This window comes from Meles meles, chromosome 15 (genome assembly GCF_922984935.1).
Source record: "Meles meles chromosome 15, mMelMel3.1 paternal haplotype, whole genome shotgun sequence".
In the NCBI taxonomy this organism is placed as follows: domain Eukaryota; kingdom Metazoa; phylum Chordata; class Mammalia; order Carnivora; family Mustelidae; genus Meles; species Meles meles.
The window spans coordinates 61,628,902-61,654,525 of NC_060080.1; the positions used below are offsets into that span (position 1 = coordinate 61,628,902).

Consider the following 25,624-nt stretch of genomic DNA (forward strand, 5'->3'; position numbering starts at 1 on the left):
TCATGCTCTCGCTTGTGCATTCTCTCTCTCAAATGAATAAATAAAAAAATTTAAAACAAAGACTGCTGAAGTCCAGTCTGCAGTAAAACTTACGTAGCCTGCAAAATTTTTCTTTTTTGTTTCATAGTACAAATCTGCATCCTTTGAGTCCCACATTCCTTCCTAGAAATTATTAGACTTTAAAAAAATACAAATTTCATAACAGTAATTTCAGCATCTTAGGGCACCAAGACTATTAAATTGAAAATTTAATTTATTTTAAATTAAGCGGAATAAGTCAGGGAAAGAGAATTATCATGTGATCTCTCCAATATGTGGAATTTAAGAAACAAGGCAGAGGATCATAGGGGAAGAGGGAAAAAATGAAGCAAGACAAAAGCAGAGAGGGAGACAAACCATAACAGACTCTTAATCATAGGAAACAAATTTGAGGGTTGCTGGAGGGAGTGGGGAGGAAGGATGGGGTAACTGGGTGATGGTCAGTGGGGAAGGGTATGTGTTGTAATGAGCACTAAGTATTATGTAAGACTGATGAATCACAGACCTGTACCCCTGAAACAAATAGTGCATTATATGTTAATTACTGAATTTAATTTAAAAAAACTGAAAATAAAACAATGAAATTGAAGAAAGCAGTTCCGTTGTAGATATACTCCCTGTTCTGTTTTCAAGAATCTTGTGATAATGTTCTTTTTTGAGGATATATATTTGATTGTTTAATGATTTACCCTGCCCCCTTTTCCTTTGCAGGAGAGTGAATGCAAAGCATATAATCCTAGACCATTTTGTAAAACGTACACTATGGATAAGCAGCCTCTGAATACTGGGGAGCAGAAAGATATGACAGAATTTTTTACTGATCTCATTACTAAGATTGAAGAAATGTCTCCAGAACTGGTTAGTACCAGAATGCTGATGTTTTTTTGAAATCTGTACAGATGTCCCAATTTTAATTACTCACTTTTGTTTGTTTTTAAAGAAAAATACCGTCAAAAGTTTGTTTGGAGGTGTAATTACAAACAATGTTGTCTCTTTGGTAAGTATTGGCACCTGTTTATTTTTTTGAAATCTTAATGTAATGTTTCAGCTTATTAAAATAAATTACTTACATTTGGCTTTGGATTGACCAGGATTGTGAACACGTTAGTCAGACTGCTGAAGAGTTTTATACTGTGAGGTGCCAGGTGGCTGATATGAAGAACATTTATGTGAGTAATATTTTATATATCATTAGACTTTTTCTGCTTTTAATTACTATCATACAGCAGGTTTATATTTGTCATCTTGATAGAAAATTAACTTTCATGTTTTTATTTATATCCTTCTTGCTGTGCAAATCAAATAAGAATTAAAGATAGACCACAGAGCTGATTTTTTTCCCCAAAGTTGAAATACTTCTGCTTTTGAAAAATTAGTAAGATTCATGGATCATCTTGTCAATTTGAGGGAAAAAATATTTTTTGCTAAAATTTAGATTTTATTTTTATAAAAAAGTTTGTTTTCCTCTGTGCATTCTGCCCAAATGATAATTACTACTTTTTGTAATGTTGCATACTGTAAACAATAATATGGAACTTTATAATCTGATTTAATATACAGGAATCTCTTGATGAAGTTACTATTAAAGATACTTTAGAAGGTGACAACATGTATACTTGTTCTCATTGTGGGAAGAAAGTACGAGCTGAAAAAAGGTATGCTTTTTGAAATGTAATGTTTATCATTTTGATATCATCAAATGGAAAGAAAACACTTTAAATGGTAAATTCATGTAAAACTTTCATGAAAATTATGTAATGTCAGCTGCTTGGAGTTTATACTTTTTTTTTTTTTTTTAAGATTTTATTTATTTTGAGGGGGAGAGAGTACAAGTAGGGGAAGGGTCAGAGGCAGAGGGAGAGAGAGGGAATCTTAAGCAGGCTCCACGCTGAGCACAGGGCCTGATGCGTGGGGCTTGATTCCAGAGCCATGAGATCCTGACCTGAGTCAAAATTAAGAGTCAGATGCTTTACTGACTGAATCACCCAAGTGCCCATCAAGCTTATTCTTATATAGCAACTTTTCATTCAGTTATCCAATTGAATATTCAGTCATTCAGTTATTATACTTTGAGGCACCCTTATATTTTTACAAATTTTTTGTGTCCTTTTAATTAAATACTTACCAAGGTCTGCTGTTGGCTCTTTGCTGTATACTCAGTGAATCATGGTAAAGAGTCTCCTCATGAACTGAAGAGATCTCTGATTCTCTGAAGTGAGAGATGTTTTTCTTAAGAAGCAACCATAAGTTGGCCCATTTAGTACAGGGTAATTGGGTAAAAAGGTTTCAATTCTACAAGTGAACATTGAATGATAAGTAGAAATTGGATTGAGGGAGCATCAATTGCAGTTATTAGGAACAAAGGCAGAGAAATAGAAAGGACCTTGTATGTGCAAGAAGCCTGGCATTAGGCTAGTCTGCCTCAAGTAGAGGATTTGCATTGACCAGTAATAGAAAATATGATTGGTATTCAGTGATATGAAATTATTAACTTCTAGATTTTGAGATTATTTGCATAATTGGTTGGCACCATTTGAACATCTGTCTGAGAGAGAACATAACATAACTATTGTAAAGGATGACTATTAGACCTAAGCCAACGTAAAAGTGCAGAGGAAAAAGTGACAGAATTGAAGCTAGGAAAGAAAGAAAATCATGATAGGATGGTAATCTAGAAACTGGGGAAGAGAATCTCCCAAAGAAGGTATTCAGTTGACATAGTCCATAAAAAAAGAAGGGGGGAAATTACAGCTAAGTAGAAGCATTGGGTTTTGTAGAAAGATAGTTTAGTGGTATGTTTTATTGGGTTGTAGCAATGGAAGCAGAGATGTCAGGGTACATGGCATCAAGAATAGATAATTAATTTTTAAAGTTTGGCAGTAAACAAGGAAAATGGAATCTGGAAAGGGCTTGGGGATCAAACACGAGTTTTCTAGATAGATCTGAGCATGTTGGAAGGCAGAGAATGAAAAGCCATCTCTTAAAATTGCTTAGTAGGAGATTTTACCAGGGAATCTGCACTGATAGAAATGGTACTCTCTCAGTCTCCAGAGGGTCATGATGGTTGCAAGAGAGAAAAGTTGTAAGGCAGACATAAGAAGCTGTGCAGGCAGTTACAGGGAGAAGACAGGCCCATCCAATGAGAATTGGGTTAGGGTATCAGTTAAGACTTAACACAGAATGGAGTTAGTCAAAAGTTTGTTACTATGGAGGGGTATAATGAGGAATCAATAAAAGATAGTTGATAGGCTGAAGCATTTTCTTTTGAGAATGTCTTTTTAGTTGGAATAAATAAGCTTACTGAAAATGTCTGTCATTCTTGATAACTTCCTACTTCTTGAAACATTCCCTTCTTTTGGCGAATACGATTCTACTGTTTTTCTGAAATACTGTCTCCTCTTCAAGGCAAATTGTCACTCAGTACTTTTATACTCTTGCCATACTTTTGAATGTCTGTGATAACATAGTAAGTGGTTGACAGAAATGGGCAAAGGATCATCTTTTGCTGTATCTTCAAACCTCAGTTTTTCTTGGTTTATTCATTCTTATCTGAATAATTTTGTCTACCACCATAACATGAGTCTCTCTTGACATGCTTAGGATTTTTAATTCATCTTACCTAATTCAGAATGTTGTGCTGTGTTCTCCCAGCTGTGACTTATGTGTCTCATTGATTCAGTAACATGTATATAACATGTTATATAGTCTATAACATAACTCTTACCTCTTTAGTTCCATTATGTCATTTATCCTCTGAATCTTGCATGGTTCCACGGTCCACCACAGGTCCTTTAGTAACTCTTAGTTCTCAAGAAGCAGTTCATACTCTGACATTGCCCAGAAACCCCTTCATTTGACTCCTTATATTTCTATAACCTCATCTTTTGTCAGTCTCCCAAATAAACAGTAATGATGGATTTTAGACTTATTTCCTATTGATGAAATCCTTCCCCTACCTTCCTTATCTCCCTGAATTCCTAATTTTTTCTTAAACTAAGCTCTTGATTTAAACAGATTCTCTTTAGAATCTTAAATTCAATGAAGAATTGTTCCCCAAAATGCATATTTTTTCATGAATCCAAGCTTTTGTATATTTTTTTGTTTAAACTGAAATTTTGGCTTGTTTTAATTTAAACTGGCAATATTTATTAAACCATAAGACTTAGGTAACTTGCTGCTGCTGCTGCTATTGTAATATCACGCAACATTTATTGAATGCTATTTGCCAGGCAGCATTCTAAAAATAGGAAGGAGTAGGCACTTTAATCTCATTTTAGAAATTTCCAAATTCAGAGTTAAGTTCAGAGAGGTTAAGTAACTTGTTGAGGGTCATACATCTAGTAAATAACAGCCAAACTTTGCAATTCTTATAAAAACAAATAGTTTAATTCCTATTCTTTAAGATGGGAAAGAAAATTCTGAACCGAAAGACATAACACCTTTGAAATTTGGTGTGATGCCTTTTTATGTTTCCATAGCACTTTTACGTATCCTCTTCATGGAATTTACCATAGTGTGCTTAATTTTTTATTTTTCTTACTTAGACGCAGGAAAACACTTTTAGAATGGAAAAAGGCATGTAAAAGGGGAATATAGGTATAGATATATTTAATAAGAACATGATTTAAAGTACTGTTATTTACTGAGTTGAATACTGAAATACATGTAGTGTAAATGTGTTGCCAGCTAAAGTAATTTTGGAAGAGATTGTTAAGTTTTCTTTCTACTTTTTTCCCCTTTTTTTCTGTCTTTCAGGGCATGTTTTAAGAAATTGCCTCGCATTCTGAGTTTTAATACTATGAGGTATACATTTAATATGGTAACAATGATGAAAGAGAAAGTGAACACACACTTTTCCTTCCCATTACGTTTGGATATGACGCCCTATACAGAAGATTTTCTAATGGGAAAGAGTGATAGGAAAGAAGGTAATTTTATCTCTTTCTCTTGCCTATGTTTATTGTAAGTCTCCATAACAAGACAGTCTTAACTATAAAGTTGTAACCAACTACACATTTAATAAAATGAAATTGAATTTTAAAAAGGGGATTGTATTTAAGTACAGTATGGCACATTCAGTCAATTCATCAATAGATATTTGGCATTTATTAGAGTTATATTCTAGGCACTCTTCTAGGCATTAGTGACATGGGTGTGAACAAGATACACTCGGTTCCTTAACTCAGAATTTAAGTCTAGTAGGCAAGTCTTACCGAGCAAGAAATAAGATGTATCGTCAGATAGGATGGTGGATATATCTCAAATCTAGGGGTATTAGGGAGGGCCTTCATGGAGATAACATCGAAGCAGAGCTTGAGTAAGGAATAGATTGAGAAGAATGGCTATTGTCTTTAGGTGGGTAGGAGGTGGGGGTGGAGTTGATGAGATGGGCAAAAGGCAATGGCCACATCATTTTGTTTTTAGGCCATCTTAATAATTATAATCTTTTTTTGATGTGAAACCTTTGGATCATTTTAAGCAGGGAACTGAGATAACCAGGTGGGATCTGGAAAAGGTTATTCTGACTACAGCAATAGAAATGGATTGGTGGGTGATAAAAGGGATATGGGGAGGCCATTTTGATAAACTCCAGAGAAGATGGTAGCTTAATGAGCAAGCATACCAGTGTATTTGAGAGCAGTGTGTGGACAGTTAATAGGATTTGATGATTATATGTATAAATAAATCAACAAAGTTTATTGAATATCTCTAATTTGCTATTCTCACAGTAGTGGGAATAGAATGGCAACAAAGAACAAGGTCTTTGTCCCTCTGAAGTTGAGTTTTTTAGTCCACTACTAGAGGTAGGAAGAAAAGTCAAGAATAACTCAGGTTTGTGGCTTGATCATAGATGAATAGTAGGTCAGTATTTCAAGAAGATCTCAAAAAAAAAAAAGGTCTCAAGAAAAAGGGAATTTGGTCAGAAGTATTAAATGCTAAAGAAAAGGAATTGTTTCAGAAACAACATGGCTGAAAACAGCATGTAGAATGTCTTTGGTTATCTTTATCAGAGCAGTTTCATTTGGGTATTGCAGTAGAAAGGCAGATTGCAGTGAGTTAAAGATGATACTTGGTTCATATCCAGTTACCTCCAGATTCTTACTCTTTCCATAAGACCAGTGCTTTTCACACTTTACCTATATGTGCCCCAAAGACCACAGAGGTGAGGAATGGAAGCAGGTGAGCAAAAAACGCAGAACAGGTCTAGCTCTTGCCTTTCCATTCTTTGGTTGGAAAAGTTCTGGTTTATATAATAGGGTTCTGACAGTGTTTTTTTATGTAAGTTCTCTTGATTAAAATTTTTAAGGTTTGAGTAAGGCACTGTATTTTAAGATTTGGGAAAGAACTGCATTTTAATCTTTATACTCCATTGCCTGGCACGTAATGAGCCAGTAAATGTTTCACTAAATGGGACATGAGAAGTGTAAACGGTGAGCATGGGCTAGCTATTCTTTTAAGAGAAGAACATACTCTTTCTTTGAAAAGAGGAGAGAAGATGGTGACTATTGTTATAGAGGAATTGAGTTAAGGGGGGTATTTTTACCCTTACAATTTTTTAAGAAAGATTTTATTTATTTATTTGACAAAGTGAGAGCACAACCAGGGGAGCAGTAGAGGGAGCCTGACACAGGCTTGATCTCAAGACCCTGGAAATCATGACTTGAGTGGAAGGCCAATGCTTAAATGACCAAGCCACCCAGGTGCCCCTACCCTTAGAATTTTTTTTTTTTTTTTAAGATTTTATTTATTTGTCAGAGATTGCAAGCATGTAGAGGGGCATGAAGAGCAGGCAGAGGGAGAAGAAGGTCCCTGTCAAGCAAGGAGCCCCATAAGGGGCTCAATAGCAGACCTGAGCCAAAGGCAGCTGCTTAACTCACTGAGCCACCGGACATCTCTATCATTAGAATTTGAGTATGTTTAGAGGTTGTAGCAGAGGATCCAGTAGAAGATGATAACTTTGAAAATAAAGGCAAAGTTAAGAAGTAGGCAATGTATATATAAACTTTACTTTTTAGAACTCTTTCCAAACCATTTATAAAATTAGAGCAAGACTGCCCAGGAATTGTGCTTTCTGGTATTTTTCATGATGCTTCCTTGTGTAGAAGTAGCAAAAATTTGTGCCAAGATGAAGGATTTTTTTAGGCCATAACTGATGCATTCAGAGTTGGATCTTAGCACATCCAAACTTCTCAGTCACTATTAAAACACTGCCAGCCATTTCTTTCTCTCCTTAGTTGTCACTTTCCAATTTAGACTGTGCGCCCAAGTTAACGTAATCTGCTTTCACTTGTTTCTGTGATTATACTTTTTCCTTTGTATATGATGCTGGGTATACATATCAGAAGTCATAAATCCTCAAACTTTCTAGATATTTCTTTAATTTTTACCTTAGTATCTTCTATACCTTTCAAATTTAAATCTTTGGGGACAGGAAGGTTGTCTCTTACTTATTTTGTTTCTGTCTCCTACTACAGAATGTTTTCTGTTAATTAATAAACAATTGCAAGCATGCTACCAGTATAGTGCTCCTTTTTCTTTACCTGAGATTAAAGGGCATGAGTATTTAATGCCTTTCCAGATCTTGTGTTTGCCGCTCCTAATAAGATAAACTTAAATGATAAATATTGTACTATCTATTCCAAAAGGAATAAGATTAAACAAAAAGAGCATATTTTATATTTATATATTATACTGATGTTGTCCATACTTAGTTGTTTTTCCAAATGATTTGTTTAAATGTTCCTTAAAATTGTAGACTATGGATGGGAAATGACTAGGAAATGGAGTTGTTTTGTATGTATTATATAATGTACCTGTGTCTGTTTCGGTATATAAAATACATTAGGTAAAGTGAGGTAGAGTGATTCAAAGACGTTACTATGCAGCTTTCAACATTATTACCATAATTTTATGTAAATCATTTCAGGTTTTAAGGAAGTCAGTGATCATTCAAAAGACACAGAAAGCTATGAGTATGACTTAATAGGAGTGACTGTTCACACAGGAACAGCAGATGGTGGGCACTATTATAGCTTCATCAGAGATATAGTCAATCCACATGCTTATAAAAACAACAAATGGTGAGTTTTAAGTATTTTATTCTTGGGATTTAAAGAATTTTTTTTTCTGTTTGTAGTGTATAAACTTATGATTGTTTTTGCTTCAGATATGTTTTCTGATTTTATTTTACTAAAAACTTTCTATAAAATTAGGAAAGGGGGCAGACAATTTTTAAATGAAAACAACTTTCATAAGACAGTAGGAATTGATTGTTCTTAACTTTATTTTGAGAATTTGATGAATGTTCTCCTAAGAAAAATGAACGCACAAGGTTTTGCACACTTTAGATTCATAGACCATATCGCACCTTCCAAATCTTTTCTATCTTCATTCACTAATTCAAGAGCTGTATACTGAGTGTCTCATATAGAATGGTTACGAGGTCCTTATATAAAGTGATTTGAGGTTACCTACATGCTCCAGTCTCTCCACCTTACTTTTCCCCTTCCAGCCCACACATTCTTTTTTTATCATCTTTTATCAAGGTAATGGATGGAAGTCATTTAATCAGTGCTAAATAGCTGTTTTTTGGTCTTCAGATGTTGTTAGGTAGAGTCTCGTGTACAGAGGCTATGAATTTATGGTAGGCATAGTTCTAAGTGTTAGGGATATTGCTTTGAATGAAATGTACATGGGTAAATTGATCTGCAGTTAGCAGAATAGTTTTGTTGAATTCTTTAAGCCAACATGTCAGTGGTATCTTACTTTGTCCATATGAATATAATTCCATAAATATATTTTGAATCCTTTTTTGATCATAAGTTTTGAAATGGCATCTTTATCTTTGGAAGTTCTTCCATCTCTTAATCCTTTCTGTCCAATAGCTACACAGGTATGCAAACTTTTTGTTTTTATGAATTCTTCTGTTACTCCTCGTTTATAAATGGATTTATCAGATTTTTAGGGCGGTTACAGTTTGTAAAATTATATTCCCAGTTTCTAATAGGTTAGTGTTAACAAATAAGAACTTAGAATTTATTTACCTCATATTAAAAATAGTTTAAGTTTTAGAATTTTTTCAGTATGTATTTTTATAATAGGTGTAATACTCAGTATGTATATACTTGATCAAACAGTATATGCTCTGTTTTAGGTATCTTTTTAATGATGCTGAGGTAAAACCTTTTGATTCTGCTCAGCTGGCCTCTGAATGTTTTGGTGGAGAGATGACAGTAAGTTTTATTCAGAAGTTATAAATGGTTCATGACTTTCCAGATGCTATTCAATATCATAAAATCCAGTAGCAAAACCACTTAACTTTCTTTAATTGCTATGATTAAATCTAAAGTTTATTCAGTAGTTATGTATTAGAAGTCTAGTCTGTTGGGCATGTATACTAGACTGGGAAATACTTTTTAAACTATAATTTCTGCCTTCAACTGATAAAGGAGGTTAAGACTTAAAATTGAAAAATTAAATAGAGTAGGAATTGAATTGCATTGCCATGAAACATGGTGGAAGAAGTTGTCCACCTGAATGCTTTGAGATTTGAGGGAAAAGAAATTTCTCTTTAAAAAGGACTTCATATGAAAAATCTTTGTCAGGGAAATGAGCTTGAGGTACACTTCAGTTAATTATTCTTTCAGTGCTTTTTTTTTTTTTTTTTTTTTTTTTTTTTTAAATAATAGCAACAACCTGGTCATTACTATTGACAGGATAGGCAAAGAAAATCTTACCTGTTATGAAATTAGCCCCAAGACATGAAAAGACAGTTAGTTTGCACTAGTATTATTATTATAGTATATGTGCTGCCGAAGCGAGCACTGCACTAGTATTATTATAATGTAATTATAATAATTGTACTTCATAGGCATTTTATCCAAATACCCAGTATTCTGAAAACAGTTTTAAAATACTGTTTTGATTTTCATAAGTCAAGCATTAAATAGTCATTTCCATTTCACAGATAAGTCCAAATGAAGTTATTTTTCACTTTAATAGCCATGTCTGTTGTGAAATCACAGATCACATTGTGGATTTTAATGTAGGACTTCCTTATTGCTCTTTGGTGCTCTCATGTACTACTTTGAATAGAAAAGGAAAAGTAAGGAAATTGCTAACACTTCAGAAATGGGTAGATAAAGGAAGTAATATATTACTGATGCCATAATTAAACCTGTTTCATCTCTCGATGTTATTTCTGGGATATTTCCTCAAAAAAAAAAAAAAGTAAAGTAAACTTTGCAAAGCTCTTCTCTTAAAAGGTAGTTACTAAATTGCAAGTATGTTTTATTATATCCTTTATATATCTTATGGTAAAGTATCTTTGAAAGTACTTTGAATCTTTGTTTTTAGTTACAGTTGACCCTTGAACTATGTGGGAGTTATATATGCCAGGCCCCCACACAGTCAAAAATCCAAGTATAACTTTTGTCTGTTAATCAGAAGCCTTATTGATAACATGAACACTCAATATGTATTGTGTGTGTAACACTTATTACATACTATATTCTTAAAATAAACTAGAGAAAAGAAAATGTTATTAAAAATCATAAGGAGAGGCACCTGGATGACAGTCAGTTGGGAATCTGACTCTTTATTTTGGCTCAGACAATGATCTCAGGGTTGTGAGATCATGCCCCATGTCGTTGGGGTCTGTGCTCATAGGGAAGTCTGTCTAAGATTCTCTCCCTCTCCTGCCTCTCCTCCCCACTCACTCTTTCTCTCTTTAAAGTAAATAAATAAATCTTTTAAAATCATAAGGAAAATACATTTTCAGTACACTGTTGTATTATTGGGGGAAAAAAATCTGCCTGTAAGTGGACCTGTGTAGTTCACACCTGTGTTATTCAAGGGTTAACTATACTCTTAGCCAAGAACTTCTGTCAGTGATTTTTTATAAAGAATAAACTAGCTGTTTATGAACTATTTTATATATAAATACAACTGAGATAAATATAAGTATATTTTTTAAAGAATGAAAACTTTCATTTTTTTAAACAGACCAAGACCTATGATTCTGTTACAGATAAATTTATGGATTTCTCCTTTGAAAAGGTAATCATTTTTTTACATATAATTTACATTGTTTTCTTTCTTCCATGTCACCTAATTTTATAGTTATACTTTGTCAAAATGAAAATATACCTTTTTTTTCTTTGCCTCTTAAAGACACACAGTGCATATATGCTGTTCTACAAACGCATGGAACCAGAGGAAGAAAATGGCAAAGAATTCAAATTTGATGTATCATCAGAGTTACTAGAGGTAACTAACATAAGTTAACATAATTAACACTAATTAACATAAGTTAATTTAACTTATGCAATTTAAAAGCATGTTAAGTATTAATGCGATTACAGGACTACTGGACCAGGCTATGACAATGTTAGGATTTATAATCCCGGGTAGACCTTAACACTATTTGTAAATAGTCTTGGTAATACTGTCATAGGACAGGTACAGGTAAAGTGACCAGGAAATAATTATTAGTAACATGGTTGATGGAATTGGAGCAAGCTCATTAAGTAACTTGTATGTATGGTAATGTTCTTGGATTGGATGATGGCTGTTCTTCTTTGCTTCACATTACATAGAAATGTACCATGTATTTGAAATGCATTTAAAATATGTATTAAATATGTCTTGTTTATAGTAATTAGGCTTTCTTTGTTTCATGATGTAATAACTGTGATGTTACTTGAATGTCTTAAGAACTATAAAATGTATTCACAACTCTGTGTTGTATCAGTGTTATAAACTCAGCCAAAATGTATAAATCTTGATGATAAAAATACACTCTTCCATCTAGACAGTTCAGCTTTTACTGTCTAATTGATTGATTAATATTTGCACTGATGTGGTTTAGTCTTAAAACTGAGTGGATTTTGGTCTCCAAACAAGTACTCTTAACCAGTATCTTGACCTCCCGGAATGTTAGTTACAAAAAACCCAAGAATATGATCATCTTTTAAACCCTTGAATTGGATTTACCGACAAAATTAAGTGTTCACTAGATTTCTTACTCTAGATAAGGACACAACAGTGTTTAATGACAATCCAGCCCACTTGTGAAGTAAAATGAAACTTTAAGTAAAACTTTAATGATGTATATTCTTTACATTAATGGTTCTGAAACCCCTATTCACAGTATTCTTTTATGTTCTTAAAAAATAATGAGAACATTAGTTTTTAATATATTAGTTTCACTATCTATTAGTATTTGCCATATTAGGATTTAAAATAAATTTTTAAAATTTATATTTATTTAAAGAACAAAATTAAGCCCATGACATGATAATATAAATATTTTATGAAGAAAAATTTTTCAGAACAAAACCATTCAGTGAGAAAAGTGGCCCTGTTTACAAAATCTTTTTAAGATGTTTGCAGATTTTTTTTTAAAGATTTTATCTATTTATTTGACAGAGATCACAAGTAGGCAGAGAGGCAGGGAGAGAGGGAGGGGGGAAGCAGGCTCCCTGCCAAGTAGAGAGCCTGATGCGGGGCTCGATCCCAGGACCCCGGGATCATGACCTGAGCGGAAGACAGAGCCCTAACCCACTGAGCCACCCAGGCACCCCTTTGCAGATCTTTTTAATATCTGATTTAATAGATGACAACTAGAGTCTCAATAGCTTTTTGCATTTGCTCTGTTGTGATTTCATTCATCATTTAGCCTCTGGAAAACTCCATTGTATGCTCAGGAAAGAATGAGAGTAAAACAGGGCAAATAGCCTCATCATATTACTAAGGAGATGGTTTTGATCTTATATATACCCTAAAACGGTTGTAGGTACCCACCCCCACAGGTCTCTGAACTGTTCTTTGAGAACCACTGATTTATATTGTGACAAAAGGGAATCTCAGACATTTGCCCTACTACAGCAAGAAAAACAAATTGAGCCACATTAGAATTTTTAAAAATATTTTATTTATTTATTTGATAGAGAGGGAACACAAGAAAGGGAGTGGGAGGGGGAGAAGCAGGCTTCCTGCTGAGCACGGAGCCCAATTTGGGGCTTGATCTCAGGACCCTGGGATCATGACCAGAGTTGAAGGCAGACGCCTAACAATTGGGCCACCCAGGTGCTCCTTCTTCTTCTTCTTTTTCTTCTTCTTCTTCTTTTAAGATTTTTATTTACTTATTTGTCAGAGAGCGAGCACACAAGCAGGAGGAGTACGCAGAGGGAGAAGCAGGCTCCCGGCTGAGCAAGGAGCCAGATGTGAGCCTCAATCCCAGGGTCCTGGGATCATGACCTCATGATCATGAGCTCAAGGCAGATGCTTAAACAACTGAGCCACCCAAGCATTCCTAGAATATTCTTGATTGCAGATCTAAGCCACCTGTTTTTTTCCCTATAATTGTTTTAGCTTATTAATTGAAGAATGAATTTGCCTGAATATACATTTTAATAAAATATTAAAGTGTGATAATACTGTTATTTAATATTAACACAGATTTTAGGTATAAACTAGAATCTGGTCCTTTAGATTTGTTGAAATATAGCTAGTAGCAGACCTCCCAAAGAGTAAATAGGAAATTTAAAACCATAAGATTATTTTTAAAGAGTTTATTTATTGATTGATTTTAGAGAGGTGGGGGTAGATGGAGAGGGAGAGAGAATTGCACATAGACTACCCACTGAGTGTGGGGCCCTACTCAGGGCTTGATCTTCTGACCCCAAGATTATGACCTAAGCTGAAATCAAGAGTTGGACGCTTACCAGCTGAACCACCCATGCGTCCCAGAACCATAAAATTTAGTAAGTAAACAAACATTATAAATTGTAATGACTGTTGTGGATAAAACAAAATGCTCGGAAAGGGTAGTTGATTGGAATTTCTAGGGAAAGTGATTAGGAAATAATTCAGATTAAGCTTAAACTGAGACTTGAAAGGTACCGAAGACTAATCATGTGAAGAATATTACAGGCAAAGAGATTATTATGACAAATTCCTTTAGTAAAGATATAGGGTATTGGCATATTTTAGAAGCTGAACAGTGACCTCTGGGGCTGTGATGATTAGTAAGTGCAAGGAAATGTCCAAGATGAAGTTGAAGAGGTATATAGAAAATATCTATAGTACAATAATTTCATACTTAGACACACCCACATGGCTCCACATGTGTTTTATTGATAAAACATAAAAAGGATCGTCAAAAAACAAGATGAATAATTCCGTAGAACAGAAATGAAAGCAGTGGGTCTGGTGGAAACCACAGGACTACCAGGCTTTAGGCCCAAATCAGATAATGGTGGTGGAGAGTTCTTGAGACGTAAAGGGGATAAAAATTATGACACAGGATCTCGAGCTGAGCTCATGGCTAGGAGTAAGAACCTTGGAATGGAGCTTCATTGCTATGAAAAAGCACTGATGGGGTGAAGGCTCTCAAACTCTTGTTTAGACTACAGCTTTCTAGAAGGCAGTGTGCATAGAAATGCTAGAGGACCAAGAACTCTAAAGCAGTCTGTTCATTGACTAGGTCTGTACCAATGTGGAGCAATATGAATTCAAGACCTGGTGCTGGATGGGCTAGTGGGTTGGGAGGCAAGAAGAGGTAGTTGAAAATCTTTAGGAGATAAACACAGGCAGTCATAACAGTAATCAGAACACAAATTTGTTCCAGATAAAAATAATTTTATGGAACGAACACTAACTTAGAGCATGTTTAGGGTACAGGGAGCTAAACACAAAACTAAAATCAGCAGAGCACTTATGTAAGACTCATGTTAGAAATAATCTTTGTGGGGCGCCTGGGTGGCTCAGTGGGTTAAAGCCTCTGCCTTCGGCTCAGGTCATGATTCCAGGGTCCTGGGATGAAACCCTGCTTTGGGCTCTCTGCTCAGCAGGGAGCCTGCTTCCCTGCCTCTCTGCCTACCTGTGATCTCTGTCTGTCAAATAAATAAAATCTTTTAAAAAATAATATTTGTTCATAATTGTTACAGAATATACAAGGAGGGGTTCCTGGGTGGCCCAGTTGTTTAGGTGTCTGCCTTCAGCTCAGGTCATGATTCTGGAGTCCCAGGATCAAGCCCTGCATCAGGCTCCCCACTCATCGGTGGGGGAGTCTGCTTCTCGCTCTGACCCTACCACCTCTCATGCTTTCTCTCTCAATCTTAAAAGAATAAACAAGGAAATCACCTGACTTGGGTCTGTCAATCTGAATTGTTTTCATTTTGCCAGTTTTTGAACATAAACCTTGCTCATAACCTGTTTTTATCAAATTATGTATTCATTCTTTAGATGGGATTTCAGAGTTCTTTTAAAATCTTTATAATTGTATTTTTAAAGAACTGTGATTGTTTGAGGTAGCCAGATACATAATGATAAATTGGAGCAGGCTTAATAACTCTTTTCGTATTCCACATACCTGGAAAGAAAATTAACATGAATTTTAAGTGCTTGTATTTTTGGGGTTTTTTTTGTTTCTTTTAGAGCAAATCTTTTTTGTCTTAAAAAATACTGGTAAAATGTAATGAAGCAAATGCTTTCTGATATCTAATGTTACCATTTTCTTTTTCTTCAGTGGATTTGGCATGATAACATGCAGTTCCTTCAAGACAAAAACATTTTTGAACATACATATTTTGGGTAAGTTTGGTAAACTTAGTAATAGATTTTTTCTTACACATTTAAAGCAAATCTTATTCTGTAAAGATATGTAACTTACTATTTTTAAATTCTAGGTTTATGTGGCAGTTATGTAGTTGTATTCCCAGTACATTACCAGATCCTAAAGCTGTGTCCCTAATGACAGCAAAGGTAATATATAAGCCATAGTTAGTTTTTTTCAAAATTGACTACTTTAAAGTAATTAAAAATTTTTTGCTTAATGTTTTCTTACAGCTAAGCACCTCCTTTGTCCTAGAGACGTTTATACATTCAAAAGAAAAGGTATGTGTTTTGTAAAATTTTGTATCATTTAGCAGATAGCTTTTGGTTTTCTTTATCTTTATTTAGCTCGAAGTCCATGCCTTAAATGACTTCTTTCTTTTTTTTAGCCCACAATGCTTCAGTGGATTGAACTGTTGACCAAACAATTTAATAATAGTCAAGCAGCTTGTGAGGTGAGGTGAAATAATTCAACAAATAATGTATAGCTTTAGATGCACTTTTTTGTTTTGTTTTCTTTTATTCATAAGATGCTATAGCAAAAGTATTGTGTTATAAATCATAGGATCCCAGTTTAAGTTGTTCCCCAAATTACTTAACAACTGAGAAGGTTATAATTTATGTCCTAGCCATTATGCTGATGAAATAATTGATTTTTAAGTTACTTAAAAATCCTGGTTCCTCCCCTCCCCCCAGTCTGTTAGAAAAATACAGAAAGTTCAAAAGACTGGATCGGATATTTCTTAATTAATTTTGAATATTATCAGAAAATACTTGAAAATGGATATCTTCCTTCTTCCTCCAAGGTAAAAATGCATATATCCCAGTATATCAGTTTATGTCCAGTTTTATCTTCCATTTATGTTCTAATACATCCCTATAATAATACATCCCTATGGATAGTCTGCTCACATGTAATGATCACTTAACCCTATTGCTTTATATCATTTTATCATTTTTTGATTAGCTTCCAAATGTGGTATAAGCCTTTCGAAGAATGCAAGTCTTAAAAATTTCTAGAGGTGGGAGATTACAACATAATGTGCAATAGATGAAATTAATTGAAGATCTTTTTCTTATATAGAAGGTTATCTGATTATGCCATGAAACAATGGAATTAGAGGATCTGATTATTGTAGACTTTAAACAGATGGCTATAATTGTTTTTAAACTTTGTAATAAATATTTCAAAACAAGCACTAAAGTAGGAAGATAAGGTACTCCTAGGTACCTGTAACCTAATTTCAACAAACAGTAACATTGTTTTCCTTTAATCTGTTGCTATCCCCCATGCCTGTTATCAGCAAACCCACATAGAATATCATACACCCATAAATACTGAGTATGTATCTTTAATAAATGAGAACTTAAAAAAAATACAGATCTCTCTCTCTCTATCTATATATATATATCTGCATGACTTTAATTTACTCCTTGTAAAATTAGAAGTGGTTCCTTAACATCATCCAGTATTCATTTTGTGTTTATTTTTCACTAACTGCCTAAAAAATGTTTTTTTCAATTGGCTTCTTTGAATTGTATTCAAACAAGGACTACATTTTGCTTTTGTCTTATAAATCAGCTATCGTCTGTAACAGTTACTTTTTTTCCTGTCTTTACTACTTTGTCATTTGATCTGCATAATTCTCCACATGCTTGCTTTGACTGATTATATCTCCTGATGTTAACAAGTTCCTCTATTCTCCCCCTTCGTGATTTTTTTTAAAGTGGTTCAATAGATCCAGAATATTGATTAGGTCATCATTTGTTTTGTTTTCTGTTCGTTTTTGTTTATAGCTACTTCAGGGGGGTTTTTTTTGTTTGGTTTGGTTTGTTTTTTGTTTTTTTTTTTTAACTAAGTATTGGCCTCCAGAACTCTCTCAAGAAGTTAAAATTCTCTGCAGTTGTCAGTAATTGTGTATATGCACACCGACAGTAAAATTCAATATAGGCATTAAATATGTGATTAAAACCTATCTTGAAATCAGTAGGAAATTGTTTTAGCACAAAGGGTACTTTTGAGTACCCTTTATGCTAAAACATAAAGACATACCCTTTATTTTACACTGGGTGGCTCAGTGAATTAAGCATCTGAGTCTTGATTTTAGCTCAGGTCATGATGTCAGAATTGTGAGATAGAGCCCTGTGTTAACTCTGCACTGGACACAAAGCCTGCATAATATTCTCTCTTTTCCTCTTGCTTCTCCCCCACTGTTCTCTCGCTCTCAGAAAAATAGGGGGAGGAGTGTTTTTTGTTATCAAGAGAGCATAATTCTTTTTAAACAGAAAATAAATAATACTCAGATCATATATTAATAGGAACAAAAGGTTCTGCAGTGTAGTATCTGGGAGGACTAAGGGGAAAATAGTATTCCATTTTATAACGTTAAGCAGTGCAGGTTGCCATCATGCAGGTTTACACTGTGTTGTAAATGGCATTCATGGAATTCTGTAATCAGGTGACCCTGCTTATGACTTGAGGCATTTCACAATTTCAGGCTTTAAAAAAATTTTTTTTAAAAGATTTATTTATTTACTTTAGAGAGAACATGCCCTGAGCAGTGGGGGAGGGACAGAGGGAGAGAGAGAAAATCAAGTAGACTCCCCACTGAGCATGGAGCCCAACTCAGGGCTCTATCACATGACCCTCAGATCATGACCTAAACTGAAAGCAGGAGTTGGATGCCTAACCAACTGAACCCATGCATTCCTAGAGTTTTAGACTTTAAAACAATGGAAGAATCCGTTTCAGTAAGAATTTAAAGTAATCGAAACATAGACTACAGGTAAAATCCTTGTGTGACTTTTTCTTATTTAATTCAACAAGTATTGGTTGAAGCTTAATATCACACTATTTTTTTTACAGTGGTTTTTGGACCGTATGGCTGATGATGACTGGTGGCCAATGCAGATACTAATTAAGTGCCCTAATCAGATTGTGAGACAGGTAAGAAAAAATTTGTTTGAAAAAGTAGTGGCTTTCAAGTTAATAATCCTAAATTTACCCATGAGTATATTTTAAAGATCGACCTCTTACCATAAGAATCGTTTTGCTACCATTTCATCAGCTTCTTTTAGCAAATCAACTATCTTTCCAACCAAGTGATTAAAATTGTTAACATTTCCTAGTTATAGGAGGATAAGTATAAGTGTTTATTCTCTCAGATCCTGTTATCACTGCTTTATGAGTTGTACTAATTCTTTTTTTGGAATTTTAGATAGTCTAACCATGGTAGGGTACTGTAGTGGCCTTGAAAATTAAATGAACAGTATGTAACATTTCTGTGAAAGATCTGAACTGTCACATGAATCAATTTGTTTTCCTTAAATCTTTGGAAAAATTAGACAAAAATGTAAATATTACTTTATATTCACTTATGACACAGAACTAAAAATTTAATATGAAAAGGCCACTTTTCACTTATTACTGAGATATGACCCTTACACCATATAATTCATCAAAACCATACAGAATATAAAATTTAGTGGTTTTTCGTATATCCCCAAACTGTGCAACCATCATCTAATTTTGTAACACTGCTAAGAGAAATTCCATACCTATTAATAGTCACTCCCAATTTTATCCTGTCCCTTCTTTCCAGCCACTAATGGCACCCGCTAATCTACTTTTTGTCTCTATGGATTTGTCTATTTAATGATAAATGGAGGGGTGCCTGAAAGGCTCAGTCAGTTAAGCATCTCAGGGATGCTAAGCACCCCAGGATCCCAGGGTCCTGGAATCAAACTCCCTGCTCATCGGGAAGTCTGCTTGTCCCTCTCCCTCTGCCTTATCCTCCAGCTTGGGCTCTCTTACTCGCTCCCTCAAAAAATTTAAATCCTAAAAAAAACAAAAAAAAACCTATAAAAAAATTTAAATCTTTATTAAAAGATAAATGGAGTCACACACTCTGTGATCTTTTGTGATCAGCTTATTTGAGCAATATTTTCATGGTTTATCCATGTTGTCGTGTGTTTCTTCTGTTCTTCCTTTCTTTTTATTGCTAATTTAAATTCCACTGAATGGATATAGCAAATATTGTTTATCCATTTAGTAGTCAGTGAACATTTGGGATATTTTCACTTTTTGGCTGTTTTGAATAACGCTGCTCTGAACATTTGTGCACAAATACTTATGTGGTCATATATTTTTAGTTCTTTTAATTATTTTACATGAGAGGAGAAGTCCTGAGTCATTCTAGGAACAACAAACTTTTTCATGGCATCTCCATTAGTTTACATCCCCACCAGCAGCAGTCTATGAGGGTTTCTATTTTCACTACATCTTCTTTACCATTTCTTACTTTCTTTTTGATTTTAACTATCCTAATGAATGTGAAGTAGTATGTCATTGTGGTTTTGGTCTCCATTTCCCTAATAATTAGTGATGGTGAACATCTTTTCATTTGCTTACTGGCCATTTGTATATCTTATTTAGAGAATCCTCAACCCTTTTTAACCCATGTTTCTTTTGGATAAACTTAAATCCTATTTCCTTCTCCTAATCATTGACTTCTGGCAAAAGATAATCTGTGGGGAAAACAGAAATGGGTGCAGAGAATTTTGAAACCTGTTAATTTTTCAGTAACTTTGCTACCTTTGTTCAGGCTCTTAAGTTGTTATAACTTTTCATTTACAGATGTTTCAGCGTTTGTGTATCCATGTGATTCAGAGACTCAGACCTGTGCATGCTCATCTTTATCTACAGCCAGGAATGGAAGATGGGTAAGAAATAACTTTTTAGCATTTTAAGCTTTTTAATGAGCTTCCTAGAGTATTTTAAATACCCACATTGAAATATTTAGGTTCAGGGCATGTAGGTGGCTTAGTTGGTTAAGCAGCTGCCTTCGGCTCAGGTCATGATCCCATGGTCCTGGGATTGAGCCCTGTGTCAGGTTCCCTACTCAGTGGGGAGTCTACTTCTCCCTCTCCCTCTGCCCCTCCTGCCATGTTCATGCTCTCTCTCTCAAATAAATAAATAAAATCTTAAAAAAAAAAGAAAAGAAATACTTAGGTTCTTTTATTTAAAAATCTGTGATAATACAATCAAGAAGAGAACATAATACTTTTTATTTTTAATTAAGTGCATCTTCAAAATCGTCTACAAATAACTTAATGACTTAGTCTTTTTGTTTGGATTGATTTAGCCAGACACCGTAATTTGAATGTATCTACTTACATTATTGCAATTGGTATTCACTATTACAAAGATGAGAGAGATAAATTTAGGTTTTTAAAAATATTTCTTCTCCCAGAATATCTGTCTCCAGACTTCATACCGTCTCTAAGATATATTAAATTGTATCTTCAGGTCGGATGATATGGATGCCTCAGTAGAAGATATTGGTGGACGTTCATGTGTCACTCGATTTGTGAGAACTCTGTTATTAATTATGGAACATGGTGTAAAACCTCACAGTAAACATCTTACAGAGTATTTTGCCTTCCTTTATGAATTTGCCAAAATGGGTGAAGAAGAGGTAAGGCTGTATCTTGTTTATTTCTGGGATTATGTACCTATTTTCAGTATTTAAAACTCAGTTGTTTTTATTTTATATTTTTAAATCATTGTTTTTATTTTTAGAGCCAGTTTTTGCTTTCACTGCAAGCCATATCTACCATGGTTCATTTTTACATGGGAACCAAAGGGCCTGAAAATGTAAGTATAGTTCTCTCTCATATTGGGGATTTAGGGGGCCATGTTTTCAAGTTTATATCATGGAAGCTCATTAGATATTAGAATGCTTTAAAGTCCCTTCTAGCCTGATATTAGATAATTTTAAGTGTCTGAATTTGGTTGGTATTTTTAATGATACAGTGAGAGAAGAAATAATCAAATGATAAATTTCATTGGCAAGGCCCTGGAACAAAGCAAACAAATTTAGGCCACCACCTACTTTGGGGTCATATCAGTAGCATGTTGTTTCAGTGAACATTTCTGTTGGTCATATTTTTAAACCCTTGCTGATGAGTTTGTCAGAGTGTTCCAAAAATTTAAGTAGCTTGGTCTATTCATAGTATTAAAGCATGACATGGGGGCGCCTGGTGGCTCAGTGGGCTAGGGCCTCTGCCTTCGGCTCAGGTCATGATCTCAGGTTCCTGGGATCAAGCCCCGCATCAGTCTCTCTGCTCAGCAGGAAGCCTGCTTCCCCTCTCTCTCTGCCTGCCTCTGTGCCTACTTGTAATCTCTGTCTGTCAAATAAATAAATAAAATCTTTAAAAAAAAAAATGACATGAACTTAAGTTGACTTTTTAATGACCACATTGGCTTATGGTCTATTTATACTATCTTATTTAACCCTATTGCAACCCTAAGATGTAAGTACTGTTGTTACCTCCATTTTACAGATCAGGAACTTGAGGCATAAAGGAGTTAACTTGTTTTAGATCACAGTGAGTTGGGCTTTGATCTTTGGTCAGATTCCTGAGCTATACTGTTAACTGTTACTCTGTAATGCTTCTCAGAATATGGACTTTTACTGTCTAATTCCTGCCTATATGGCTACTTGTTTAGACTGCTCTTCTTTTGCTTTGTTAAATCATAAAATCATTTCAGTCTCTTGAATTTCAAAGAAATGGAAGTCTTTGGAAGACTTGCTATTTGTATTATCTGAACACTGCAGATAAGGATTCTTTAATTTGTGTAACTGACATTTTTATTTAATAAGAAATACTGCTTTATCGTACGCATATAAAATTTGATCCTGATTTATCTTCCAAGGGGCTTGCCTATAAGAAAAACAATTATTAAAAGATATATCCCTGTAAGTGAGGTATAAATAGTTACAGTATTGAGAATCATTGTTCTTTATAGTTCTGCTTACTATGTCTAAAATAATCCTGAATATTTTTTAACTATTAAAAGTCAGGGTTAGGCCTTTGAGTGGTTCTTTATGATACATGCTCCTGCTACCATCTACCCTGAGTATTTCTGTAAAATAGTCAAATTATTTTCTCTCAAGACAATTCAGTTTTAATGTATTAGTTTCAACATTTTATTCTAGCCCCAAGTTGAAGTGTTGTCAGAGGAAGAGGGGGAAGAAGAGGAGGAGGAAGAAGATATTCTTTCTCTGGCAGAAGAAAAATACAGGCCGGCTGCCCTGGAAAAAATGATAGCTTTAGTTGCTCTGTTGGTTGAACAGTCTCGCTCAGAAAGGTGAAATGTTTCAACATTCAAAATGGTTAAAGCATGTTTTACCAAATTGTTTTACCACTAACTTTTGTTATATAATTCCTTTTAAATAATACCACAATTTATGAACTCTTGTGGCATAAGTATTTCAGTCCTTTGTATCAGATGACTTTGTAACTCTGAGTCATGTTAGAAATATACGTTGAAGAAATATACAGTAAAATATTTAGCAAAATTATATGTGCATTCATCCTTTAACCTGGCAACGCTACTTCTAGAAGCCTGTCCCTAAATACAGAAAGATGTATATGCAAGGGTATTTATTGAAGCATTTAGTTTAAAATACTAAAAGACTGGAAATATTTAAAAAGAGGGGATTAGTTGAAAAAAGCAGGCATCCACTCAATAGAATATGCTATTACTGAAAAAAAGAAGTATGGAATGTATATGTACTACCATGAAGAGATCTTTAGGATAAATATTACCAAGTAAAAAAAGCAAGTGGAGAAAAGTATGTATAGTATGGTACCTTTTGAGGAAGAGGAGGCTGTTTGGGGCAGGGGAGGGGTGCAGAGATTGAAAGCATGTAAACTCAGTTTTCAGTATTCCTCATTGTGGATCTTCTGTTTCCAAATTTGCTTACTTGCTGGGATTTATTACAGTCCCAAAATCAGTACTCATGGCTCTTTTGCAGTCATTTGTGGACTGCAGATGTCCATGTGCAGAGTGGCAAAAAAATGAGTTACCTGACACATACCTTCCTTCTAAGCCAAGGTCAAACAGGGTGACTGTGACTTCTTGTTTCACTTCTCATATTGTAAACAAGTCTCCTTTTCATGGTTGTTGCCATGTTTTTCACATTTGTGCTTTTTGTTGGTGACTTAGTGTTTAAAATTGCCCCCCAATATAGTGTGCTAAGTGCTATGTAGTGTTCCAAAGCTCAAGAAGGCCATAATGTGCCTTAACAAGAAAATGCACGTTAGATAGGCTTCATTCAGGTATGAGTTAATAGTAGTATTTGCTGTGACTTCAGTGCTAATGAATGAACAATACACATATGAAATAAGGCATCTTTAAACAGAAACACACACAAAACAAGGTAACCTCTTGATCGGTTGAAGAAAATGTTGACCAGAGGCTCACAAGAACCTAACCCTGTATTTCTCTTATGAGCAATGATTCATTAATCACTAATTCGGTGTTTGCAGCATTTTATAGAACATAAGTACTACAAATAGCAAGAATTGACTGTATTTTTTTTAAATTGAAGACTAAATCAAAACTTTAAAAAAGTTTTCCTGTGGTTGGGGGTGGGGGAAACAAACTGCTGGAAAAGACAAGAATGAAAGTTTGACTTTGAGTATATATTGTTTTTGTTTTTTAGATTTAACTTGTAATCATGTAAATGTTTTATAATGATAAGTAAATTAATAAAATGCAATCCCTAAAAATCAAAAGCAGACTGAAATAAATGAATTATATATTGACCTGGTGGCATAACACCTGGAAAGGAATTCACTAAAATGACTTTAGAACACACTAATTTAATTAACTGTAAATTCCTAGTTGTACATGAAGGACAAAAAGAATTGTAAAATTATCCTAAACTGTTCTACTAAGTATATTGTTCATAGTGTAATTGTGATTATTATCCAGAAACTAGCATATATCATAGAATAAAGCAAATAAGTAACTGTTAATGTCATTAGAAACCAAGATTTTCAGCCAAAGATGGAAAAAATACAAATGCAAAATTGTAGGTTTTTTATGTAAGTTCTTTAAAGCTAAATTTGAGTTTGGAAATACCAATAGAGTTTTGGTGTATTTTGTCTTTAAGCGAACGAAAAATGTCTTCTGTACTTCCGTTTTCTGAAAAGGCTTAGAAATCCAACCCAACTCAGAATCAGTGAGTGCCGCTGGCATCAATATTGTAGTCCCTAGATATCATTTCTTATGGAAGAAAATCAGGGTTCCTTGAAAAAATGGCCAATTACAGGTCTTGGGCAAGAAATGAATGGGAAGTCTAAAACACTTTGTCCTTTTGGAAAGCAGAGGCTATCAAAGACTATTGAGATTATGTTAAAAGGGCAGGAACCAATTTATGGATGTTCCTTCTGGTCATAGATTGGACAACCTGAGCATCAGTAATAGAATAACTACGAGAGGACTAAAATACATCACAGATATTTAAATCCGTGAGTTCGTAATGGTACTAAAAACAAACGAGCTACTTACTGGTAACCTTTGGAGTATATTAGAAAACCAAATCATAATTTTGGAAACTTAGTAATAAAGGAATGATAACAAGCATTCATCTTACCAGCAAGAATTACCTCATGGCAAACAAATGGTAAATGAGAGGAAGCTCACCATCTTGGAGGTGTTTGAGCTAATGAACAAGCAAGTAATGCTGAAATCAGAATATCTGTATTTTGTACCCCAAATGAAGTAATGGATCTAGGAGATGATCATCATTGACTGAAAATATTACAAAATGACCTTTCATTGTGTGCCTCTTGAAGAAAGTCAATACCACCACCTATAAAGCATGCTTGATTAAGAAGATCAAACCTAGATATGATCAAGTCTCTAGATCTAAACTACCAGTTTATAGGAAATATAAGGACAGAGGAACAGGTTAAAGCAACACACCACAAGGATACAATCAGCAAAATGGAAATGTGGGAAGTTCTTCAGGACAAACCACCTACTTGCTTCAACTCATAAATTGCAAGATAAAAACAAAATTGGAGGGAAAACCAGTAGTCTGTAAGATACTTAAAAGACATTTCAACCACTTGCAACAGAGGACTTTATTTGGATCTTGAGCCAACAAAT

At 34.4% G+C, this 25,624-nt stretch overlaps 1 protein-coding gene across 5 annotated transcripts in view; it reads left to right on the forward strand.

Moving 5' to 3' along the window:
- Positions 1-25,624, forward strand: part of USP34 (ubiquitin specific peptidase 34) — a 233,901-nt gene that overhangs the window by 176,058 nt on the left and 32,219 nt on the right. For all 5 annotated transcript variants that reach the window (XR_006815060.1, XM_045979050.1, XM_045979054.1 and 2 more), the window contains 18 exons: positions 751-897; positions 980-1,036; positions 1,131-1,208; positions 1,600-1,694; positions 4,795-4,967; positions 7,967-8,120; positions 9,194-9,272; positions 11,044-11,097; positions 11,212-11,307; positions 15,572-15,636; positions 15,732-15,807; positions 15,892-15,939; positions 16,047-16,112; positions 18,524-18,604; positions 20,294-20,379; positions 20,966-21,134; positions 21,239-21,313; positions 22,659-22,810. Coding sequence is in view for 4 of the 5 variants with exons in the window: in XM_045979050.1 (XP_045835006.1) it covers positions 751-897; positions 980-1,036; positions 1,131-1,208; positions 1,600-1,694; positions 4,795-4,967; positions 7,967-8,120; positions 9,194-9,272; positions 11,044-11,097; positions 11,212-11,307; positions 15,572-15,636; positions 15,732-15,807; positions 15,892-15,939; positions 16,047-16,112; positions 18,524-18,604; positions 20,294-20,379; positions 20,966-21,134; positions 21,239-21,313; positions 22,659-22,810 (1,751 nt within the window). In the remaining variant the exon portion in view is untranslated. The remainder of the gene's footprint in view (positions 1-750; positions 898-979; positions 1,037-1,130; positions 1,209-1,599; positions 1,695-4,794; positions 4,968-7,966; positions 8,121-9,193; positions 9,273-11,043; positions 11,098-11,211; positions 11,308-15,571; positions 15,637-15,731; positions 15,808-15,891; positions 15,940-16,046; positions 16,113-18,523; positions 18,605-20,293; positions 20,380-20,965; positions 21,135-21,238; positions 21,314-22,658; positions 22,811-25,624) is intronic.